The sequence below is a fragment of the Melanerpes formicivorus genome, unplaced genomic scaffold (assembly GCF_026170545.1).
Source record: "Melanerpes formicivorus ecotype bairdi unplaced genomic scaffold, bMelFor1.0.p_v2 SCAF_54, whole genome shotgun sequence".
NCBI lineage: Eukaryota > Metazoa > Chordata > Aves > Piciformes > Picidae > Melanerpes > Melanerpes formicivorus.
In genome coordinates, this window is record NW_027142406.1 from 276,677 (window position 1) to 297,685 (window position 21,009).

The following is a 21,009-nucleotide window of genomic DNA, read 5'->3' on the forward strand; positions in this document are numbered from 1 at the left end:
CTTGTGTTCCAAACCCCTCAGCAACTTCGTTGCCCTTCTCTGGACTCGTTCCAGCAAGTCAACATCCTTCCTAAACTGAGGGGCCCAGAACTGGACACAGGACTCAAGGTGTGGCCTAACCAGTGCAGTGTACAGGGACAGAATGACCTCCCTGCTCCTGCTGGCCACACTGTTCCTGATGCAGGCCAGCATGCCATTGGCCCTCCTGGCTGCCTGGGCACACTGCAGGCTCATGTTCAGCCTACCATCAACCAGCACCCCCAGGTCCCTCTCTACCTGGCTGCTCTCCAGCCACTCTGACCCCAGCCTGTAGCTCTGCATGGGGTTGCTGTGGCCAATGTGCAGAACCTGGCACTTGGATGTGTTAAATCTCATGCTGTTGGACTCTGCCCATCTGTCCAGCCTGTCGAGGTCCCTCTGCAGAGCCTCTCTACCCTCCAGCAGATCAGCTCCTGCCCCCAGCTTGGTGTCATCAGCAAATTTACTGATGATGGACTCAATGCCCTCATCCAGATCATCAAAAAAGATGTTAAAGAGCACAGGGCCCAGCACTGATCCTTGGGGAACACCACTACTGACTGGCTGCCAGCTGGATGTGGCACCATTCACCACCACTCTCTGGGCTCGGCCCTCCAGCCAGTTCCTAACCCATCTCAGAATGCTGCTGTCCAAGCCATGGGCTGACAGCTTGGCCAGGAGTTTGCTCTGGGGGACGGTGTCAAAGGCCTTGCTGAGGTCCAGGTAGACTACATCCACAGGCCTCCCCACATCCACCAGGCGAGTCACCTGATCATAGAAGGAGATCAGGTTGGTCAGGCAGGACCTGCCCTTCCTAAATCCATGCTGGCTAGGCCTCATCCCTTGGCCATCCTGTAAGTGCTGTGTGATTGCACTCAGGATGACCTGTTCCATGATCTTGCCTGGCACTGACGTCAGGCTGGCAGGCCTATAATTCCCTGGCTCATCCAACGGGCCCTTCTTGTGGATGGGCACAACATTGGCCAGCTTCCAGTCCTCTGGGACCTCTCCAGTGAGCCAGGACTGCTGGAAAATGATGGATAGTGGCTTGGCCAGCTCATCTGCCAGCTCTCTCAGCACCCTAGGATGGATCCCATCTGGTCCCATGGACTTGTGGGGATCCAAGCTGCTGAGGAGAGTTCCAACCACCTCCTCAGGGAACATAGGGAAACTGTGCAGCTCCCTGGCTTCTTCTGCCAGCTCTGCAGGCCAGCTGTCAGGAAGACATTCTGTCCTGCTAGTAAAAATTGAGGCAAAGAAGGTGTTAAGTATCTCTGCCTTTTCCTCATCCCTTGATACAACATTTCCCTCCATGTCAATCAAGGAGTGGAGGTTGTCCTTTCCCTTCCTCTTGCTGTTAATATATTTATAGAAGGACTTTTTGTTGTCCTTCACAGCAGAGGCCAGTTTAAGCTGCAAATGTGCTTTTGCCTCCCTAATTTTCTTCCTATAAGACCTAGCAACATCCTTAAACATTCTGTTGGTTGCCTCCCTTCTCTTCCAAAGGTGATACACCCTCTTTTTTTCCCTTAGTTCCATTAAAAGTTCATGAACCATCCAGGCTGACCGTCTGCCCCGGCGGCTCATCTTCCGGCACATTGGCACAGCCTGTCCCTGAGCCTTCAACAATTCTTCCTTGAAGTAGGTCCAGCTCTCCTGGACCCCTTTATTATTAAGGGCTTTATCCCAAGGAACCCTCTGAATTAGTTCCTTGAGTAACCCAAAGTCTGCCCTCCGGAAGTCCAGAGTGGAGGTCTTCTTGCTGCCCCTCTTGGCTTGACCAAAAACCGAAAATTCAATTATCTCGTGGTCACTGGACCCCAAACACCCTCCAACCACCACATCACCCACCAGTCCTTCCCTTTTCGTGAAGAGGAGGTCAAGCATAGCCTTGCCCCTGGTAGGCTCTCGCAGCACCTGGGATAAGAAGCTGTCCTCCATGCGTTCTAAGAACCTCCTAGACTGTCTCCTCTCTGCTGTGTTGAGATCCCAGCAGATGTCAGGCAGGTTGAAGTCGCCCATGAGAACAAGGTCCGGAGATCTTGAGACAGCCTTAAGCTGCCTATAGAATGCTTTGTCAACATCTTCCTCCTGGTTGGGTGGTCTATAACAGACTCCAACCAGGGTGTCTGCCCTGCTGGTCTTCCCTCTAATTCTTACCCACAAGCATTCAACCCGATCATCCCTAATCTCCGTCTCAATGGCATCTAGTGCCTTCCTGATGTACAGGGCCACCCCTCCACCCCTTCTTCCTTGCCTGTCTCTCCTGACATGTGTTAAAAAAAACCCTGTATTTAAAAAAAAAAAAAAAGCATTAACCAAAATTCTCATAAACATACAAAGATATTTCAGTGGTATATATGCACCTGTCAAACTAATTTCTTGGTATTAATACCTACACACTTCACATCAGAAATGAGGAGACTCTTTAACTGAAGGACAGGCAGGAAAACCAATGAAACCAGAAAGTGAAAAGGTAACCTGTTTGGTTACATTGCACAAAATAATTGTAAAGGTACATGATGAAGTGGGAACCTGGTTTTAAAGATTAGTTCACTAATCTGAAATGTTAGAGGCAAAGAATTGTGCAGATGATTACATGCTTCTGAGTGTTTTTATACAGTATAAATGTATTCATTTGTTTGCTGCTATCTTTAGCTGTGAAACAGGTAGCTTTATTTTTACAAAGCTTGTTTTGGAGCCAAATACCTCGCTTTAATACCGTGTAGATATCTGTCATGGATTTGAGCACAACCTAGAGAGGCACTGTTGCTCCACGGTGATTTTAACTGGTTTTGGTCCTGTTGGTCCTACTACTGTGTAGTTCTGAGTTCTGCTTTTCCTTCTCCTCACTTGCACTAGCAGTAGCATTCATGAGGTTCCACAGTGGGCAAGTCATGAAATTAAACTGTCAGAAAACCTTTTCCTACTTTGTTTTGTTCTATCTCTTGCTACTTTGCATCTGCTTCAGAGTTGTCATGACTTTAATTCCTTGGGTAATCAGTGAGTTGATAGTAAAAGCACGAGGGAGGAGCAGGAATGGGAAGCTTGAAGTCAAAAAGGACTCTGACTATGAAGAATTTAAATTCCTGTGGAATTGCAGCCTGACTTACTATTGAAAGAGAAATTTGAAAAACAACATTTGAGTGTCATCCAGTGTTACAGAATGAAGATTGTTACAGACTGAATTTAATGCCTTTGCAAACACTAAAGAATAGCTGAATACTTTGCTAGTTGTTCAGTTTTGGAGGCTGTGATTTTGTCTGAGTTGTGTACAGAAAGTTAAAGAGTCCATAAGTAACCAAGCAGTCTTCTGTTTACTCTGTTTGTCTCCATATAAGCAAGCTTTAAGAATTGGTTAAGGAAAAGGGGGAAAGATTTATGTTAGTTAATGTCTTATCCTCTACGTATCTTAAGATGTGAAAAGCTGAGATTTCTTGGTGCCATAGATATACAGCATACTTTCTAGACCTGTGAATTTTGGGTTTTCTCTTCCAATACTCTTGTGATGCATTCATCTTATAGCCAAGGCAAAAAGCACAGGTGATCCTGTGTTGCCAAATAAGGTTAGGCTGGGATGGCAAATAGCCTGCATAAATTTTATAGACATCTTCAAATTGTGCAAGGAAAGCTTTGTGATATTTTTCCATGTTAGGGTTGAGGTGTGTTTTGGTAGTTTTTTGATTGGTTGGTTGGTTTGGTTTGTTTTCAGTGTGGTGGGTTTTGTTCGCTTGTTGTTTTGGTTTTGTTTTTAATATATACAGTGTCTTATACAAAATAGTTGCATGTATTTTAATTTGTAGTCTCAAAGAGATTATTGTTAAAAAAGGTATGCAGATAGCGCAGAGGAGGGCAATGCAGCTGGTGAATGGTCTGGAGAATAAATCTTATGAAGAGCAACTGAAGGAGCTGTGGCTGTTTAGTTTTAAAAAGAGGAGGCTGAGGCAAGACCTAATGGCTCTCTACTACTACCTGAAAGGACATTGTAGAGAGGCTGGTGCTGATCTCTTCTCACAGGTAATTAGTGATAGAACAAGAGGGAATGGCCTCAAGCAGCAACAGGGTAGGTTTAGACTGGACACTGCTCTTCCTTCATCTCCCCATTTAGTCATGGTTCATAGAAGGCTATCAGATTAGTCAAGCAAGCTTTCCCTTTGGTAAATCCATGTTGACTGCTCCCGATGACCCTCTTTTCTTCCATGTGTTTAGAGATGACCTCGGAATGAGCTGCTCCATCATCTTTCCAGGGATGGAAGAGAGGCTGACTGGTCTCTAGTTGCCTGGGTCATCTTTCTTAACTTTTTTGAAGACTGGAGTGGTATTCACTTTCTTCCAGTCATCAGGCACCTCTCAGATTCTCCATGACTTTTCAAAAATGGTGGAGAGAGGAGTTCAATGTAATTTCAAAATGCCTGTGTAAAGCAGTGTAGTACAAAATCATTCCAAGTCTTTGGGGGTAGTATTTCCTGTATAAACTATAATTAATGAATAATTGCCAACATTCTTCAGGGCTGCCAGTATCCTTGTGATTGCTCTAACCTGGGAGGCAGCATACCATTCAAGTTACTGGCCTGGTTTAAAGGTGTCATCACTTTGACACTTTATCATGCTGACTCATTTTAAGTTATTTGCTGAATTTTCCTGGCCTTTTTTCCCCTCCCCCCTCAAATTCAGCACTATTGTATTTACCTTCCTATCACTGTTATTGGAAAGTCCAATTTTGTTCTCATTGATCACTTGATTCTTTAGCATGCAGAATCTTTTGTTCCTGGTTATTAACACCCAAAGGACTTAAGACAGTTGTGTTGGGCCCTGTGTTATTTCTGTCCTGGATATTTTAATTTTATCTTTTGCTCCATTTGCTCCATACAGCTGTGACCTGCATACTTCCATCAGAAAAGACGTGAGCTTGGGCATGAGAACCTTGTAGTTCTCATCCTCAAAATAGCCATGATTTGAGCAGCGGTTTGAAGTAAATGACATCCAGTGATCTCTTTTGGCTTAAATTATTCTGTGATTCATTGTGACTGTGACCCTGGTATTTTCAGGGGTAAAATGCAATTTATTCTAACTAATTACTAAAGCAATTTACTGGGTTTTGCATTAAAAACCAAGGAAAACTATACTTGGGGAAGAATAAAGCTGATGTTCAATGGAAAGATTGTGACATTTACTTCTAAGATAAGCCTTCCCTGTCTATGCAAGTGTGTTTGACTGCTGTCTGAGGAATAGCCTGAAAATACCTTTTTATTGTTTCAGGTTCAAGCATCAGTTCACCATTCAAATTGCTTGGGGTTTTAGCTGATCTTAAATGTAAATGTAATATACAAAGATTTTGTATATTCCTCCATTTTTGAATGATGAACAAATTCGTCCCTTCTATTGAACAGGAAGGAAATACTGAGTGCATTTCTAGATACTGACTTCAAAAATCTGTATCTCCAGGAGCTAGAGAAGCTACATGGTTTTGGGGTTTTTTGTCCATTGCCATTTTGCCATTGCCTTTTCTTTTTTAACCTTTTCTGTTTTAGTTTTTAAACCAGTGTGTCTTAAACAATTTTTCTCTCTTCCCTACTCCCTCTCCTCCTCTCTCTTTACACATAAATACAAATTTATTTTTTTTTTAAAGCAAACTTTGTGTATATTTAGTGCAGCAACAGATATAAGTGTTTAAAGTATGTAAAATTTATAGCAGTAGATTATATTTTCCCACACAACATTGTGAGGTCTTACTGTTTGACAACCTTAATTCTGCAGTGGGAGGATGTTTTAGATTATTTCTACCTGGCTTTGACTGTTACTGAAAAAATAATTCCTATGTGTGTGTTATTGGAGACAATCAAAAGTTGTATCTGACACCTGGATTATTGTGTTTGTGCTACAATTTACAGAAGCAATGTTTGTTTGTATGCTATTTGTACAAGTGATGTGTTACAAAACTACATGTTGTGGTTACAACTGTCTTTTCATTTTCAAATGTTACTAATATTAAAAAATATAAGGAGAAGTTATATTTCTTTTCCAAGCACCATAGCAACATATACACAAAGTAATTTTTGGTAAAGATTTTAATCTAGCAAAGTCATATCTTCTGTAGTCAGCATTCACTGTCTCTGAATTCCACCTATCTTGCATATTTTTCACATGCTCTGGTACATTCTCACATCCTGTTAGCCGAATAGCTCATTTTCAAGTAAGGCTTTTGTCAGTGTACAGTATCAACAGGCAGGACTGGCAAAAAGATTTCATTTCAAGGGGATGGCAATTCTGTGCAGCAAGAACTGGGGCTTGTATAAATAGCACTTCAGCAAAGCATGTTGGTAATGGAAAATGAGTTATCTGTTCTTCCTTGTCATTAGGAGTCTACTCTGAATCTACTGAAAGCATCTACGAGTAAAATGAGGTAACTGAGATGAGGGCCCTCTTCTTCCTTCTGGTAAGGAAAAGCAGTCTGGCCCCCATCTCATGGCATCATTGCAGCTTATTCTGTCAGATTTATAGCTATCTGATTTGTACATTGGCAAGAGGCAGGTCAGAGACCCTGGTGGAGATCACCGTGCAAGTCTGGCTTGAGTCATGCAGACCTTGGTTGCTTTGTTTCCTTATTCAAGGGACCCAAGGTTTTGGTATAAAATGAGCACTCTTTACAATCACTCTTCCGTCCCTCCCGGTTCTTTTTCTATTATCTGCTGTGTTCTTCAGCTGTGTTCTTCTTCTTACACTTTTCCATGAAGTCATCTTTCCTGATCTAACTTTGGAGAGAGTGGTTTTCTTCTCCAAAATTAACCTTTCCTGGGAAGTTTATCATCATTGCTTCTGATTCAGCAGGCAGGAACGTGTGATTGTTGCCTTTAGAAGAGAAATTTTTGAGGAGGCTGTTGTCTTTTTCTGCTGCATGTGCAAGATATGGATTGTCAGATAGCTATAATCTGATCTAAGAATAATACCAGTTTCTAGAATAACTCTTCAGCCCTGCTCACTCTGAATAGGACATGGTAGCATTGAACTGTTTTAATTAAAAACAAGAACACATGAATTAAAAGATACACAATTGTTTATATTTTCTGCTTTACGTTTCATTTCAGAGTTTCCTTGGGTTTTCCATCATAAATTCTCTGATCTGGATTGCATTTGTAATATCTTTGGGAGCAGGTGTTGATCAGTTAGTGGGCAGAAGGGCTCTGCAGAGGGACCTCGACTGACTGGACAGATGGGCGGAGTCCTACATGATGGCATTCAACAAATCCAAGTGCCAGGTGCTGCGCTTTGGCCACAACAACCCCATGCAGAGCTACAGACTGGGGTCGGAATGGCTGCAGAGCTGCCAAACAGAGAGGGACCTGGGGGTGCTGATTGATAGCCACCTAAACATGAGCCAGCAGTGTGCCCAGGTCGCCAAAAAGGCAATGGCATCCTGGCCTGTATTAGGAATAGTGTGGCCAGCAGGAGCAGGGAAGTCATTGTGCCCCTGTACTCTACATTGTTAGGCCACACCTTGAGTACTGTGTCCAGTTCTGGGCCCCTCAGTTTAAGAAGGCCATCAAGACTTGAAGGTGTCCAGAGAAGGGCAACAAGGTTGGGGAGAGGCCTCGAGCACAAGCCCTGTGAGGAGAGGCTGAGGGAGCTGGGGTTGTTTAGCCTGGAGAGGAGGAGGCTCAGGGGAGACCTCATTGCTCTCTACAACTACCTGAAAGGGAGTTGTAGCCAGGAAGGGGTTGGTCTCTTCTCTCAAGCCACCAGCACCAGAACAAGAGGATGCAGTCTTAAGCTGCGCCAAGGGAAGTTTAGGCTTGAGGTGAGGAGAAAGTTTTCCAGTGAGAGTGTTGTTCGCCATTGGAATGTGCTGCCCAGGGAGGTGGTGGAGTCTCCATCCCTGGAGGTGTTCAAGAGGGGATTGGATGTGGCACTTGGTGCCATGGTCTAGTCATGAGGTCTGTGGTGACAGGTTGGACTTCATTATCTTTGAGCTCTCTTCCAACCTAGGTGATACTATGCTACTGTGATCTTTATGCCTAGTCAAGTGTGTCCCCTGTTGTAATTTCTAGTGACACAATAGTAATGCTTCATACATTTTTAATTAAAAAGTAATTTATACATACTGTGTGCGCACTTGCACATCATGAGTTTAATAATGAAAAGTCTTTTCTGACAATCTTGTTAACTTCCATGAACTAATAGAACTAGTTGAACCTGTTTGGACTTGGTGCATTTTCCTTTCTTACAAATTTCTGTATAGTGAGGTTACCGTCTGTTAGATGCTATATAATTTTTTAGCTATTCTGATTCAGTGATAACAATTAATTAGTATAGTATGATTCCTAGTTCTGATTTCCAACCTGTGGTCTTTCATAATTGAGATTCTTGAATTAATTTAAGTGACCTTTCAACAGTTAGGTAGTAACTTTAGTTTGTACAAGGAGACTCACATTGACAACAGACACATGCACCTCCACTGGACTATTTTAAGTATCTGCAATATGAAGAAACTTCTCAGGATGTCACTTACTCTGCATCTGTGCATTATTTTGATGCTGCATTTCTTACATCAGTATTTTGGTGTGTTCTGCTACCTGTCTGTGCAGTTTCTTTGCATATTAACTTCTGCCACTTAGGTGCTACGTACCCCTTAGGTGCAGTGCTGTTTACCAAGGGTGTGCAGCAAGCTTGCAGGTACCAGGACTTTTCCTTCACTGTGCTGTCTCCTTGACAGTGCCTGGTGAAAACAGAGATGATTTTGTGATCTCGTGAACTGACCTAATGATCTTCTTCCATCTATGTCCTTGGATGGATTTCTCCAGTATTAATACCTTATGTGTTTTTGTAAGTTACTTAATGCAGCCAGACTTCATTTAAACTCAGCTGGATTTCATACACATCAGAGATGGGCATATTTTAAAGGCTGGTACATGCAGCTGTGACGCTTGAATGGACTTCAGGAATTTAAAATGGAAGGAAAAAAATCTGAACTTTAGTGTTTGTAAAGGGCAAAGTCTATATGTTTTCATGCAAAGATTGTCACTGGACCATTCAAACAACAGAACAAAATGTTTTAAGTTGCTGAGATGTTTTAACAATTTTTGAAATATTTGATAACTGTAATTAAATGCATGTTTTTGAGCTAAAACCAAATTATATCTGGAAGAATTACATGGTGCCAAATTATCTGAAAGAAATACTCCTTTCTGTGGAGTTTACAGTGTTGTTAGTGAAAGTCTGTAGGTTCTGACCAGAAATAACCCTGGCTAAGAATTGCCAGCGTAAAGTGATTTTTAAGATCGCTGGATTGTCACAGTAAAAGAAGAAATAACATAAACATACCAGATGTAGTGCTTGCTTAGGGGTTTGTTTTACCTGTAGAAAGACTTGATATAATCTAACTGTGCAGTTTTAGCATCATTGGTACTGGCACTAACCACACCAAAGGAGTTTATATCTCAGCACTACCGTTCTTTTAAATTTGAAAGGAGGCGATTGGATACAATCAACACAGCTTCACGAAGGTCAAATCCTGCCTGACAAACCTGGTTACCTTCTATGACAAGGTCACAACATCAATAGACAAGGGGAGAGCAGCTGATGTCATTTATCTGGACCTGCGCAGAGCCTTTGCCACTGTCCCACACAACATCCTGGTCTGCAAGCTGGTGAAATATGGGTTTGAATGGATGGACTACCACAAGTGGCTGTCAAGGGGTTCACATCCAAGTGGAGGCCAATGACAAGTGAAGTCCCTCAAGCATCAGTACTGGGACCAGTCTTGTCTAACGTCTTTGTGGGTGACATGGACAGTGGCATTGAGGCACCCTCAGCAAGTTTGCCGACAACACCAAGCTGTGTGGTGTGGCTGACACACTGGAGGGAAGGGATCCATCCAGAGGGACCTGGACAGGCTGGAGAGGTAGGCCCATGCCAGCCTCAGGAGGTTCAACAAGACCAAGTGCAAGGTCCTGCATCTGGGTCAGGGCAATCCCAGGCACCAATATAGGCTGGGCAGTGACTGGCTTGAGAGCAGCCCTGAAGAAAAGGACTTGGGGGTGCTGGTGGATGAGACGCTCCATATGAGCCACCAGTGTGCGCTTGCAGCCTGGAAAGCCAACCGTATCCTGGGCTGCATCAAGAGAAGTGTGGCCAGCAGGTCAAGGGAGGTGATTCTCTCCCTCTTACATCACTCTTGACACCTCACCTGCAGTACTGTGTCCAGTTCTGGAACTCCTATTAAAAGTTGAATGTGCTGATTGCACTAGTCTGGCTGTAACGCATTTAACCTAACTGCAAAGGGCTTAACCTTTCAGCTGGGTACTGTAGCTTGGTATGAGCAGTAACATATAGAGAGGCTTCTTGGTTTTCAGGGGATAAAGTAGTGACTCACATTGCATCAGACTAATTTGGGGCTGTTTTGTGCCCAAAGACACTTGAACAAGCCTGCTTGGGTCTGCTTGTGATACTGCCTGAACTACCACCAGAAGGATGCCCTATTCTTCTGTGAGTTTTCCAGGGACTGAAGGCACTGTACTTCATCATGCCAAGTACAGCCATCATAAATAGTGATGTACTTTACACAGCAGTATAGGCCACAGCAGGTCTAGGGAAAAAATGTTTACTTTGGTTAAGAACTAATGAAATAAGGTACCTGCTTCAGTCAATTTTTGAAGACAAGCACTATTTTAAAAGAAAAGTATTACTTACATTTATTGGAGAAGCAGCTTTTAGTTGTTCACGTTTATCACTTGCTGCTGCTGTTGTGCTTGTTTGTCTTCACTGAGGGTCTTCTCATTTTCCTCCTGCTGAAAAGGTTTCAAGCTGGTATTTCATTCCGAGTAAGAAACTGCATTTGTAAGTTTTGTAATAGATTTCAGAAGCTGCTGAATAACACTGCATCATGGGTCTGCTGCTATTCATACCTTCCTGCTTCATGGCAGCTTCAAAATAAAGTGTTGGCTGGAGCAAAGTATGATGGGGCTTGAAGTTCAGACTGCAGCATGAGAGGCTTCCTGTTCTGGTTGCTGCTTCTGGGTTTTTTGGGCGTTAGCTTTTTTCCACAGGGGTGGCACCAAGATGAATGGGACTAGGGTAGCTGCTTGTTTTCTTTTATGCTATTTTTTACCCCCTGTATTTCACTGTGCTTCTTATGCAAATATGCTAAGCTAATCATGCATTGTATATTAGATTAATTAGATTATTAGCTAACGTAATTGTGCATTTATGTCATCTCGTTTATTCCATAAACTCTTATTTCTTTACCTCAACTCCAAGTTTTTGTGTGTTACTTTTCCCTTCTGTGTTGGGGGAGCATGCAGGTTAATCCTTGCATTAACCCATTACACACTGGCATGCCATTTAATAACAGCTGTAAATAAAGAAGTCATTGTCCCCTTCTGAGAGGCAGTGCTGTCTGTGCAGCCACTACTCACCACAGGGTTACTAATACAGCAACACTTTCCTCGACAGCACTGGGCATGGTGACATGTTCACACCAAAGTGCGTGAAAGCAACTGGGATTTCTGCCTTCTAAGATGAGCTGCAGTGGATGAGTCTGTGTTCTTCAGCTATAGCTATGCAAAGTCAAACAAGTTACCTCACTTGCAATGTTAGAGCTGTGAGACCTTCAGTACTAATTTAGCACCTGTTTACTCCGTGTTTATAATGGCTTAAGAATGTATGTATTGCATTTTTGTTTCATCTGAGAGGGACAAGTGCCTGTCATCACCTGACTGTGTCCATCTTTTGACTCCATGAAATTACTTACACTGTCACTGAGAAATACCTCATTAACCAACTTTCTTTATTTCCAGAGGCTTTGGAGAAACAAACAGCAGAACATTAGAACTAGGAGGGACGTTTATGCAGAATCAGAAATTTCATGTCATGACATCTGGGTCAAAACAGAGATGATATTCCTGATTGTTTTTCAAGTTGTAGGATCCTTGACCTCGGTTACTAACTATAACTAGGTTTTAAGGAGGGGATTAGCAATCTGCAGGCAAGCTTAGGATATTGTAACATGGAGCATTACTCATGCACCATGTTTTCTAAAAGGATTTTTAGACAGAAATTTTAAAAAAAAACTTACTCTTTTACTGTTTCAGCAGTTGGCCACTATGGAAATGCTTAATCCACTTCTTGGCAGGGAGTGTTAAGATAAAGGTGTTGCTGCCTGTGTTCCATCTTGGACTGAAAGATGAGACTGCAGCATTAGTATAGGACTTTAAAACCCAGAAGAGGAAAAAAAAATAGTTCTGAGGTAGTAAGAAGCTCTTATGGAGGAATGTATAAATTTGCTTTCTATAAGTTGAGAGTACAGGCCCTGAAGTATTTTGATTTTTTTTTCTTAATATATATTTAAAGCATAATTTCTAATTCTTGTATATATTTTTAACTTTCCTACAGATATGCACTTATTTGGCCATTATCCAGCTCATGATGATTTCTATCTTGTAGTGTGCAATATCTGCAATCAGGTAGTCAAGCCACAGGTTTTCCAGTCACACTGCGGTAAGTGAATATTTTCTTTCCTGCATTACAGTGCCAAATTGGCATTTGGTTCTCGTAAGAATCATTGCATACAATCATGACAGAGGCCTTTCAGATACATTTTTCTGGTTACCTTGTGTTCTTTCCACAGAAAATGCTGTACTAAAACCACATAAAAGAACTTTTAGAAAAGAGAAGGCTTATTGGAGATCATGAGAATTCTTGCAGAATAATTGGTGTTTTCAAAGAATTAAATTTGTTAATAGTACTACATTTTTAAGTAGTACTTATAAGTGACATGCATCTATTAGTGGATAGTTGAGTTATACGTAGAACTTAATATTTGATCTGTAATTGCTTTGTCTGGTGAGAAAATGATAAAAATCTTGCATTAAAAACCAGATAACTGTGAATAATCTCTTACTGGCTATGTTACGATATCAGTAGTCCATTAAGAAAGGTCTGGAGAAGGCTTCATTGGAGATGTTGGTTCTGACTGTGCTGGGCTCTTCTGTGAAGCAGCAACAATTGATTTTCAGCTTTACTGAGAATTTTATCACAATCAGTTTGGATCAGATTTTGTTTACTTAGTGAGGCTATGCAGCAGTATGCCTGTAAATTCAATGATACTGAACATGTTTGTCAGTAGACTTTGAGCTGTTTTAGACTGTCCTATTTACTATAAAATGCATTAATTATATGTCTTGACATGCAGCTTTAAAATCATAACAAAGAATAAAATGAGGAAGTATTAGGACCCGCCATTGGTTTTTTGGCTCTTGATGGCTGTGTCATGGGTAGTCTTTATTGCTACTGACAAGGACTTGTAGAGGTCAATCCCAGAATCTCCCACAAAGTGTGTTTTGTTTCTAATATCCCTGGTAAGGTCAGGTCCATACTCTCTCAGAAGGTTTTAAACCCATGCCAGACAAGCATTATATTTCTAGGTTCCCTGCATCATAGCTTGAAGGTCTTGGCTTTGGAGCACCAGTGGAATGCTTAGTTTAGCAAACATTTTTGTAACACTTCTCTTGAGCCCTTGCTGCCATTTGCCTTTTACCAGAGAGTAAGAGGACCCACTGTGTCATTTGACTCTAATTTTGGACCTGTGGCAGCCATCCTTGATATCTCAGGGAAGTTGTGAAGGTTATAGACACAGATGTGGTTATTAAACATTTAAGGGTTCGATTCCTGGAATATCAAGCAGAAAAAGGGGGGAAATCTGGTTGTGGTCCAGGCTTTTTTAATAGGAAGCTATTCATTCTACAACCTTAGACCAGCAGAAATCAGGAAGGTAAGAGACTGGCTGATTAGAGGACTAGCTTGCTGGACTTCAGAGTCTTTGTAATAAACATAACTCAAAGCTCAGTGTTGCACAGTAGTACATTTGTTCTAGCCTTGGAGAGGCTAGTCAGAGAAATATTTAATTGTTTTTAAGAGCAGTTTCATGTCCTTGTATCTGTGAGATAAACATTTATATCCATTTGTAAGGATTAAACCATTTATGTACATAGGACATAAGCCCAACTGAAAAAGAGACTTGCTGTGATAGGCTGCTAGATAAACCATATATAAATAAATAATTTATTATGGTCATTTAGCATTATCATGCACTTAGAGAACAGCATATACTAATGTCATCAACAATAGGGTTGAAATAGTGGTGTTTGCTTCTGAAGCCAGTTCATTTGAGTAACTTGTTGCAGTGGTACAATACCATCATAGAATCATAGAACGGCTTATGCTAGAGGAGATCTTAGAGATCATCTAATCCAACCTCCCTGCCATGGGGAGGGCTGCCTCTCAACTAGACCAGGTTACCCAAGGCCCCATCCATCCTGGTGTTGCACATGTCCAGGGAGGGGACATCCACAACCTCTCTGGACAATCCATTCCAGAGTCTCTCCACCCTCATAGTGAAGAATTTCTTCCTAAGATCCAATCTAAGCCTATTCTCCTTCAATTTAAATCCATTTCCCTTTGTCCTATTAGTGGACACTTGTAAAAAGTCCCTCTGCATCCTTCCTGTAGGATCCCTTCAGGTATTGGAGGGCAGCTCTAAGGTCTTCTTTTCTCCAGGCTGAACAATTCCAGTACCCGTAGCATGTCCTCACAGCAGAGGTGTTGCAGCCCCTGGGTCATCTTTGTGGCCTTCCTCTGGACTTGTTCCAACAGATCTATGTCCCTCTTACGCTATTCTTACTTTAAAAAAAATAAATGTATTGTATTTATTTCTCCATAAAGTAGTTTTGTTGTGGTTTGGGAGACCAAATTCTCCCACCACGGGCAGAAATAACGACTCAGACAAACAGATTGCAAAATTGGTGGATAGTTTAAATGGAAAACCAGTAAAAAACAACAATGAAAGTTTTACAGAGAACCACAAACACCGTGACAAAAGAGAGAGATCCCAGAACATACCCAAGAATGTCCCATCCCCACCTGGAGGTACACCCAAAACACCCCCAGGGCTCTTTCTCCACCCCCCAACCCAGCCTTGGGCCTGGTTGGGCCAGGCAGCTCAGCCATTTTACCTAGGAAGCAGCCGGGGACGAAAGAGAGAGCGAAGACCCCACGTGGATGTTTTATAGGGGAGCAGAGGATTGTGGGTGAAATACCTGGTTTGCTGTGACCACCCAGTGGGCTGGACCCTTTTGGGACCTCCCAGGTGTCACCTGTGCAGTCGTATCCGGGCCAGCACCCAGCCTAAACCACCACAAGTTTGTATAAGGAGCCAGTCTAGTTATGCAGCTTGTAGCATTTCTCTACTTGGCATGTGGAGAATTTTAGTTTTGAGACTTTGTTCTCAAATGCCGACTTCAGCAAACATAGAGTACTTCTCAAGACACTACAAATGTAGTGTTTTTGTAGCTCTGAAGTACAATAATGTTCTTGCTGATTGTTTCAGTGTTCTCCAATATATCTGTGTTCTAGGAGATTTTCAGGGTGGCAGCTGAGCTCTCTCCATAGGTCTTCGGTTAACGTCTATTTTCTAACAGTCTGTCTGTTACTTAAGATGGAACCTGTACCAACTCCCAAGAGACATTTCTTTAGCCCTGAAGAGAGTAGGGCTTCATATTCTTACACTTCCTTATCGTTTACTGGACTAAAGAGAATCAGGTACATTTCTCAGTTTTTTGGGTTTTTTTTTGTTGATGGTGGTTTGGTTTTGTTGTGGGCTGTTCTGGGGTTTTCTTGGGGTTTGGCGGGGGGACAGTTTGTTTCTTTTTAAATAATCCATACAATCATAGGCTTGTTAACTTTGGTCTTTTCCTGTTGAAAGGAAAATCTCTTACAGAAGAGAGCTCTAGCACATTTAATGTAGAGACCTTGACTTTTTATTATGAGGCAGTAAATTAGTGATGGGCAAGTGTTAAAAGTAAAGTTGGGGAGAAGTATTTAGCCAAGCTAAATACTGCAGCTTGGCTAAGCAATAACTGCAGCAAAACCATCAAAGACAATTTCCAAACATACTCTGTAACGATGTCCAAATCTGTGGAGGTGTGGTAGTTTTTGCCCACAAGCATTAACAAAAACTCCGCTCAACTCAGTCGGGGAAAGCAAATGGAAACTATATTTAAAAGCAAAACTACACTCTACAATGGAATGCAATGAATGTGTACAAATATACAGTATTTACAATATTATACAGATATTTACAAGGTGAAAACAGCAAGGAAACCCCCCTGAACAGGAAACAACCTCCTTGCTTTCCCCCCAACCTTCCCCTCCCCTGCTTTTTCCTCTGCTTAATTAAAAGAAAAGAGAAAAGAGATGTTAGAGATCTCTGTTAGCCTTATCTGCAAGGTTAGCTACTAGTGATAAATCCTCCCAGGAAAGAAAGGAATGAATGTGGGAAACAAGACTGCTAAGGGTCCCCTTTCACACATCTAGCCAATGAAATTATTTTAGAATAATCTCTTGTTTTCCTTTTTACACCCAACTGTGGATTTGTTTATATTTCTCCACTCTTCTGCTCAAAAATCTGCAGCTAAATTTTAAAGGCATAGCCTAAAACTGCCACAGGAGGGTATCTTAGTGAACTGAATAGTTAAGATCCCCATCTGAGGAAGTCATAGCATACAGAGGTGAATTTGCTTTGTCAAGGAGAAATGACTATGAAGATCTCTTCTTTTGCTGCTTTATTTATTGGACACTTGTTGTTATCTATTCTCTAAGATTACTCTAACAGTCTTCTGATCAATAAGTAGATTTTTTTTATTCCTTAAATAAGACAATTGTACCCTTGATTTTCATTACTTCTGAGTTTTAAGTCCTTGGTTTGACATCATTATGTTCTCGTGGAAGTTGGGAAAAGATACTCGTTGTTATCCTTCTGTTAGACTACATAAGCATCATTAAAAAAACCCAACTAACCAATGAAACAAAAGCCAATACCCTCCCAGAAAACCAAAACCAAACCAAGAAACCAAACTAGAAAGTAATGCAGCACTGAAGAAGATAAAGATGTTATTTTCCCTTCAGTATCATAATTATTTCCTAAGACAGTCACAGAATCACGGAATGTTAGGGGGTGGAAGGAATCTCCAGAGACCATCTAGTCCAATCCTGCTTCCAAAGCAGGATCACCTAGGGCAGACTGCACAGGAATGCATCCAGGCGGCTTACGAAAGTCTCCAGAGGAGACTCCAATACCTCTCTGGGCAGCCTGTTCCAGTACTCCAGCACCCTCTCTGTATTTAGAATAATTTAGAATAAACCAGGTTGGAAGAGACCTTCAAGATCATCACGTCCAACCCATCAACCAATCCAGCCTACCTAAGCAACTAACCCATGGCACCAAGCACCCCATCAAGTCTCCTCCTGAACACCTCCAGTGACGGCGACTCCACCACCTCCTTGGGCAGCCCATTCCAATGGGCAATCACTCTCTCTGTGTAGAACTTCTTCCTAACATCCAACCTAAAGAAGTAAAGAAGTGTCTCCTCGTGTTGAGGTGGAACCTCCTGTGTTCTGGTTTGTACCTATTGCTCCTTCTCCTGTCACTGGGCACCACCAAAAAGAGCCTGGCACCTTCATCTTGACACCCACTGCTCAGATATTTACAGACTTGGGTAAGATCTCCTCTCAGTGTTCTCTTCTCTAGACTAAACAGCCCCAGGGCTCTCAGTCTTTCTTCATGACAGAGGTGTTCCAGTCCCCCAGTCATCCTTGTAACTCTCCATTGGACTTTCTCCATCAGGTCTCTGTCTCCCTTGACCCAGAGAGTCCAAAACTGGACTCATTATTCCAGGTGTGGTCTCAGGAGGGCAGAGCAGGGAGGGAGGAGAACCTCCCTAGACCTGCTGGACACACTTTTCTTGAAAAACGCCTGTTGAAGTTAAGATAGACAATATCCACTGCTCTTCCATCTATCCATTTGGTCATGCCTTCATAGGAGGCTATCAGATTGGTCAAGCAAGATTTCCCCGTAGTAAACCCATGCTGTCTATACTTGATAACCCTCTTTTCTTTCATGTGGTTAGAGATGGCCTCCAGAATGAGCTGCTCCATCACCTTTCCAGGGATGGAGGTGAGGCTGACTGGTCTGTAGTTGCCTGGGTCTTCTTTCTTGCCCTTTTTGAAGACTGTAGTGACACTGGCCCTTTTCCAGTCCTCAGGCACCTCCCCTGTTCTCCATGATCTTTCAAAAATGATGGAGAGTGGTACAGCAGACAGCTGCCTCAGCACTCGTGTGTGCACCCCATCAGGGCCCATCAATTTGTGCATTTTCATTCCATCCAAGTGATCTCTCTCCCAGTCCATACTGACCAGTGAAGACTCTTCTTCTATCTAGTTTTGCTCTCTTCCTTCTAGTGTCTGAATTTCATGAGGGCTGGTCTTAGAAGTAAAGACTGAGGCCATGAAGGCAGTCAGTAATTCCAGCATTGTCCATCACCATGTCTCCCACCTCATTTAACAATAGACCCACATTTTCCCCTATTATTTCTTTTACTATTGATGTATTTAAAGAAGCCCTTCCTGTTATCTTTCACCTCCTGAGCCAGGTTTACTTCCAAGAGAGCTTTGGCCTTCCTTCTTGCATCTCAACAGGCTTTGTTATTATGCTTTTATATTTCTATATGTGCTCAGATCCTTTTTCCGGTTATTGGAGACTTCCCTCTTCCATTTGAATTATTCTGGCAGCTCCTTGCTTATCCACGTAGGTGTCCTACCCCCTCTGCTAGATTTTTGTTTGTTGTTTGTTTGCTGTTTTTTTCTTCAATGGTATACATTTTCTTGAGCCAAGAGGATGTGGTGTTTGAACATTAACCAGAGAGGCTATATATTTGCAATTACTCTATTTTCCATTGCACCAGTTGTGTGTTGCAATTTAATGAACCACAATTAAAGATGAGAAGGCTGAGCTTGCAGTATGAATAAGGATGACTTGCTTTCTTAACGCTAGCTGAAACATTACTAGCTGTTGTCTTTTTTTGTGTAAGGATTTTGATATAGAATCATAGAATTGTTAGGGTTGGAAAGGACCTCAAGGATCTAGGTCCAACCCCGCTGCCATGGACAGGGACACCTCAGACTAGATCAGGTTGCTCAGAGCCACATCCAGCCTGGCCTTAAAAACCTCCAGGGATGAGGCTTCTACCACCTCCCTGGGCAACCTGTTCCTGTGTCTCACCACACTCATGGTGAAGAATTTCTTCCTAACATCCAATCTGAATCTACCCATTTCTATTTTTCCTTTATTTCCCCTAGTCCTATCACTACCTGACATCCTAAAACGTCCCTCACCAGCTTTCTTGTAGGCCCCCTTCAGATACTGGAAGGCCACAATAAGGTCTCCTCTGAGCCTTCTTTTCTCCAGACTGAATAGCCCCAACTGTCTCAATCTGTCTCCATAGCAGAGGAGCTCCAGCTCTCTGATTATGCTTGTGGTCCTTCTCTGGACATGTTCCAGCACGTCCATATCCTTCTTGTAATAAGGGCTCCAGAACTGGTCACAGTACCCCAGGTGGGGTCTCACCAGAGTGGAGTAGAGGGGAAGAATCACCTCCCTTGACCTGCTGGCCACAGTTCTCTCGATGCAGCCCAGGATGTGATTGGCTCTCTGGGCTGCAAGTGCCCACTGGTGGTTCCTGTTGATATGGGTATCACTGTCTCATTTGATGGGTTATTTGTTTTCAATTATTCAGTGCCTTGATTCTTATTAAATACAGCTGTTCAGGGTTTTGTAATTGTTTGTTTTATCCATCACGTTCCTTTTATCAGGGGGAGTGCTCTTGTGCCCTTCAGGGACATTGACATTTTCATAGAACCACAGAATGGTCTGGGTTGGAAGGGACCTCCAAAGGTCCTCTAGTCCAGCCCTTTCTGCAGTAAGCAGGGGCATCCTCAACTAGATCAGGTTGCCCAGAGCCCTGTCGAGCCTCACCTTGAATATCTCCAGGGATGGGACCCCAACCACCTCCCTGAGCAACCTGTTCCCGTGTTCCACTACCCTCATTGTAAAGGGCTTGTTCCTAACATCCAATCTAAATCTACTCCACTCTAGTTTGAAGCCACTGTGCCTTGTCCTATCACTACAGGCCTTTATAAACAGTCTTTCTCCGTCCTTCTTGTAGGCCCCACTCAGGGACTGGCAGGCCGCTATTAGGTCTCCCTGGAGCCTTCTCTTCTCCAGACTGACCAACCCCAGCTCCCTCAGCCTGTCCTTGTAGCTGAGGTGCTCCAACCCCCTGATCGTTTTCATGGTCCTCCTCTGCACCCTCTTCATTGTTTTGAGTCATTCTTCTTCCAATATGTGATTGTCTTTTTTCAGAGCTCTGTCAAACTTGTTATATGATATCATTATTGATTGAGAAACTCTCTTAGTTGTCACATGGTTAGGTTTCACTGTATAAAACAATTAAAATAATGAAATTTAATCTCGTCCCTCCTGCTTTTTTCTTAAATATGGAAACAGTAGCACCTAGACTGACAAGAATCTTTGTTGTTTGGTTTTTTTCTTTCTGTTGGCAGGAGTGGGGAGGCGAAGGAATTTAATGTTTTATGTGTACCGTATTTGTACAGTTTTACTTGTGTAATTGCCTAGAATACTGCAACTTTCATTTAAATTGGACACCCCTAGTAGCTGAAAGCACACAAAAAATTCCCTTTATCTTTACAGTCTATCGGAAATCTTGTTCTCAAGATGGAGGCACAGCTGTGACACTAAGCTCTGTCTCTTGTCTGCAAGGAAAGTCTAAGATAGAGTTCTTGCACAGATATATATGTGCAGGTTATGTGGGTCTGTCATGTCCATGTCATTGCAGCATAATGACAGTTACTGTGAAACTGTTGGTCACAAGCCATCCTGTGCACCATTTCTATAGAACTTCAGTAGTAAATCAGTGCATGGACAGTCCAGGTAGAACAAATATGTATATAATAGAGAGAATAGAATATAGGGTAGTAAGTAGGATTGCAACCCTGGACTTGGGAGAGTCAACTTTAACCTCTTCAGAGACCTCCTTGGAAGAATTCTGTGGGTTAGGGCTTTAGAAGATAGAGATGCTGAAGGGA

At 42.5% G+C, this 21,009-nt stretch overlaps 1 protein-coding gene across 6 annotated transcripts in view; it reads left to right on the forward strand.

Annotated features, from left to right (window-relative positions):
- The window catches only part of ATXN7L1 (ataxin 7 like 1), a 137,154-nt gene that overhangs the window by 38,459 nt on the left and 77,686 nt on the right, over positions 1-21,009 (forward strand). For 4 of the 6 annotated variants that reach the window (XM_068160882.1, XM_068160874.1, XM_068160877.1 and 1 more), the window contains exon 3: positions 12,406-12,510. In XM_068160882.1, coding sequence (XP_068016983.1) covers positions 12,406-12,510 — 105 coding nt within the window. Of the gene's footprint in view, positions 1-9,866; positions 9,917-12,405; positions 12,511-21,009 lie in introns of those variants that run through there. The other 2 variants (XM_068160875.1, XM_068160878.1) reach the window with 2 other exon arrangements.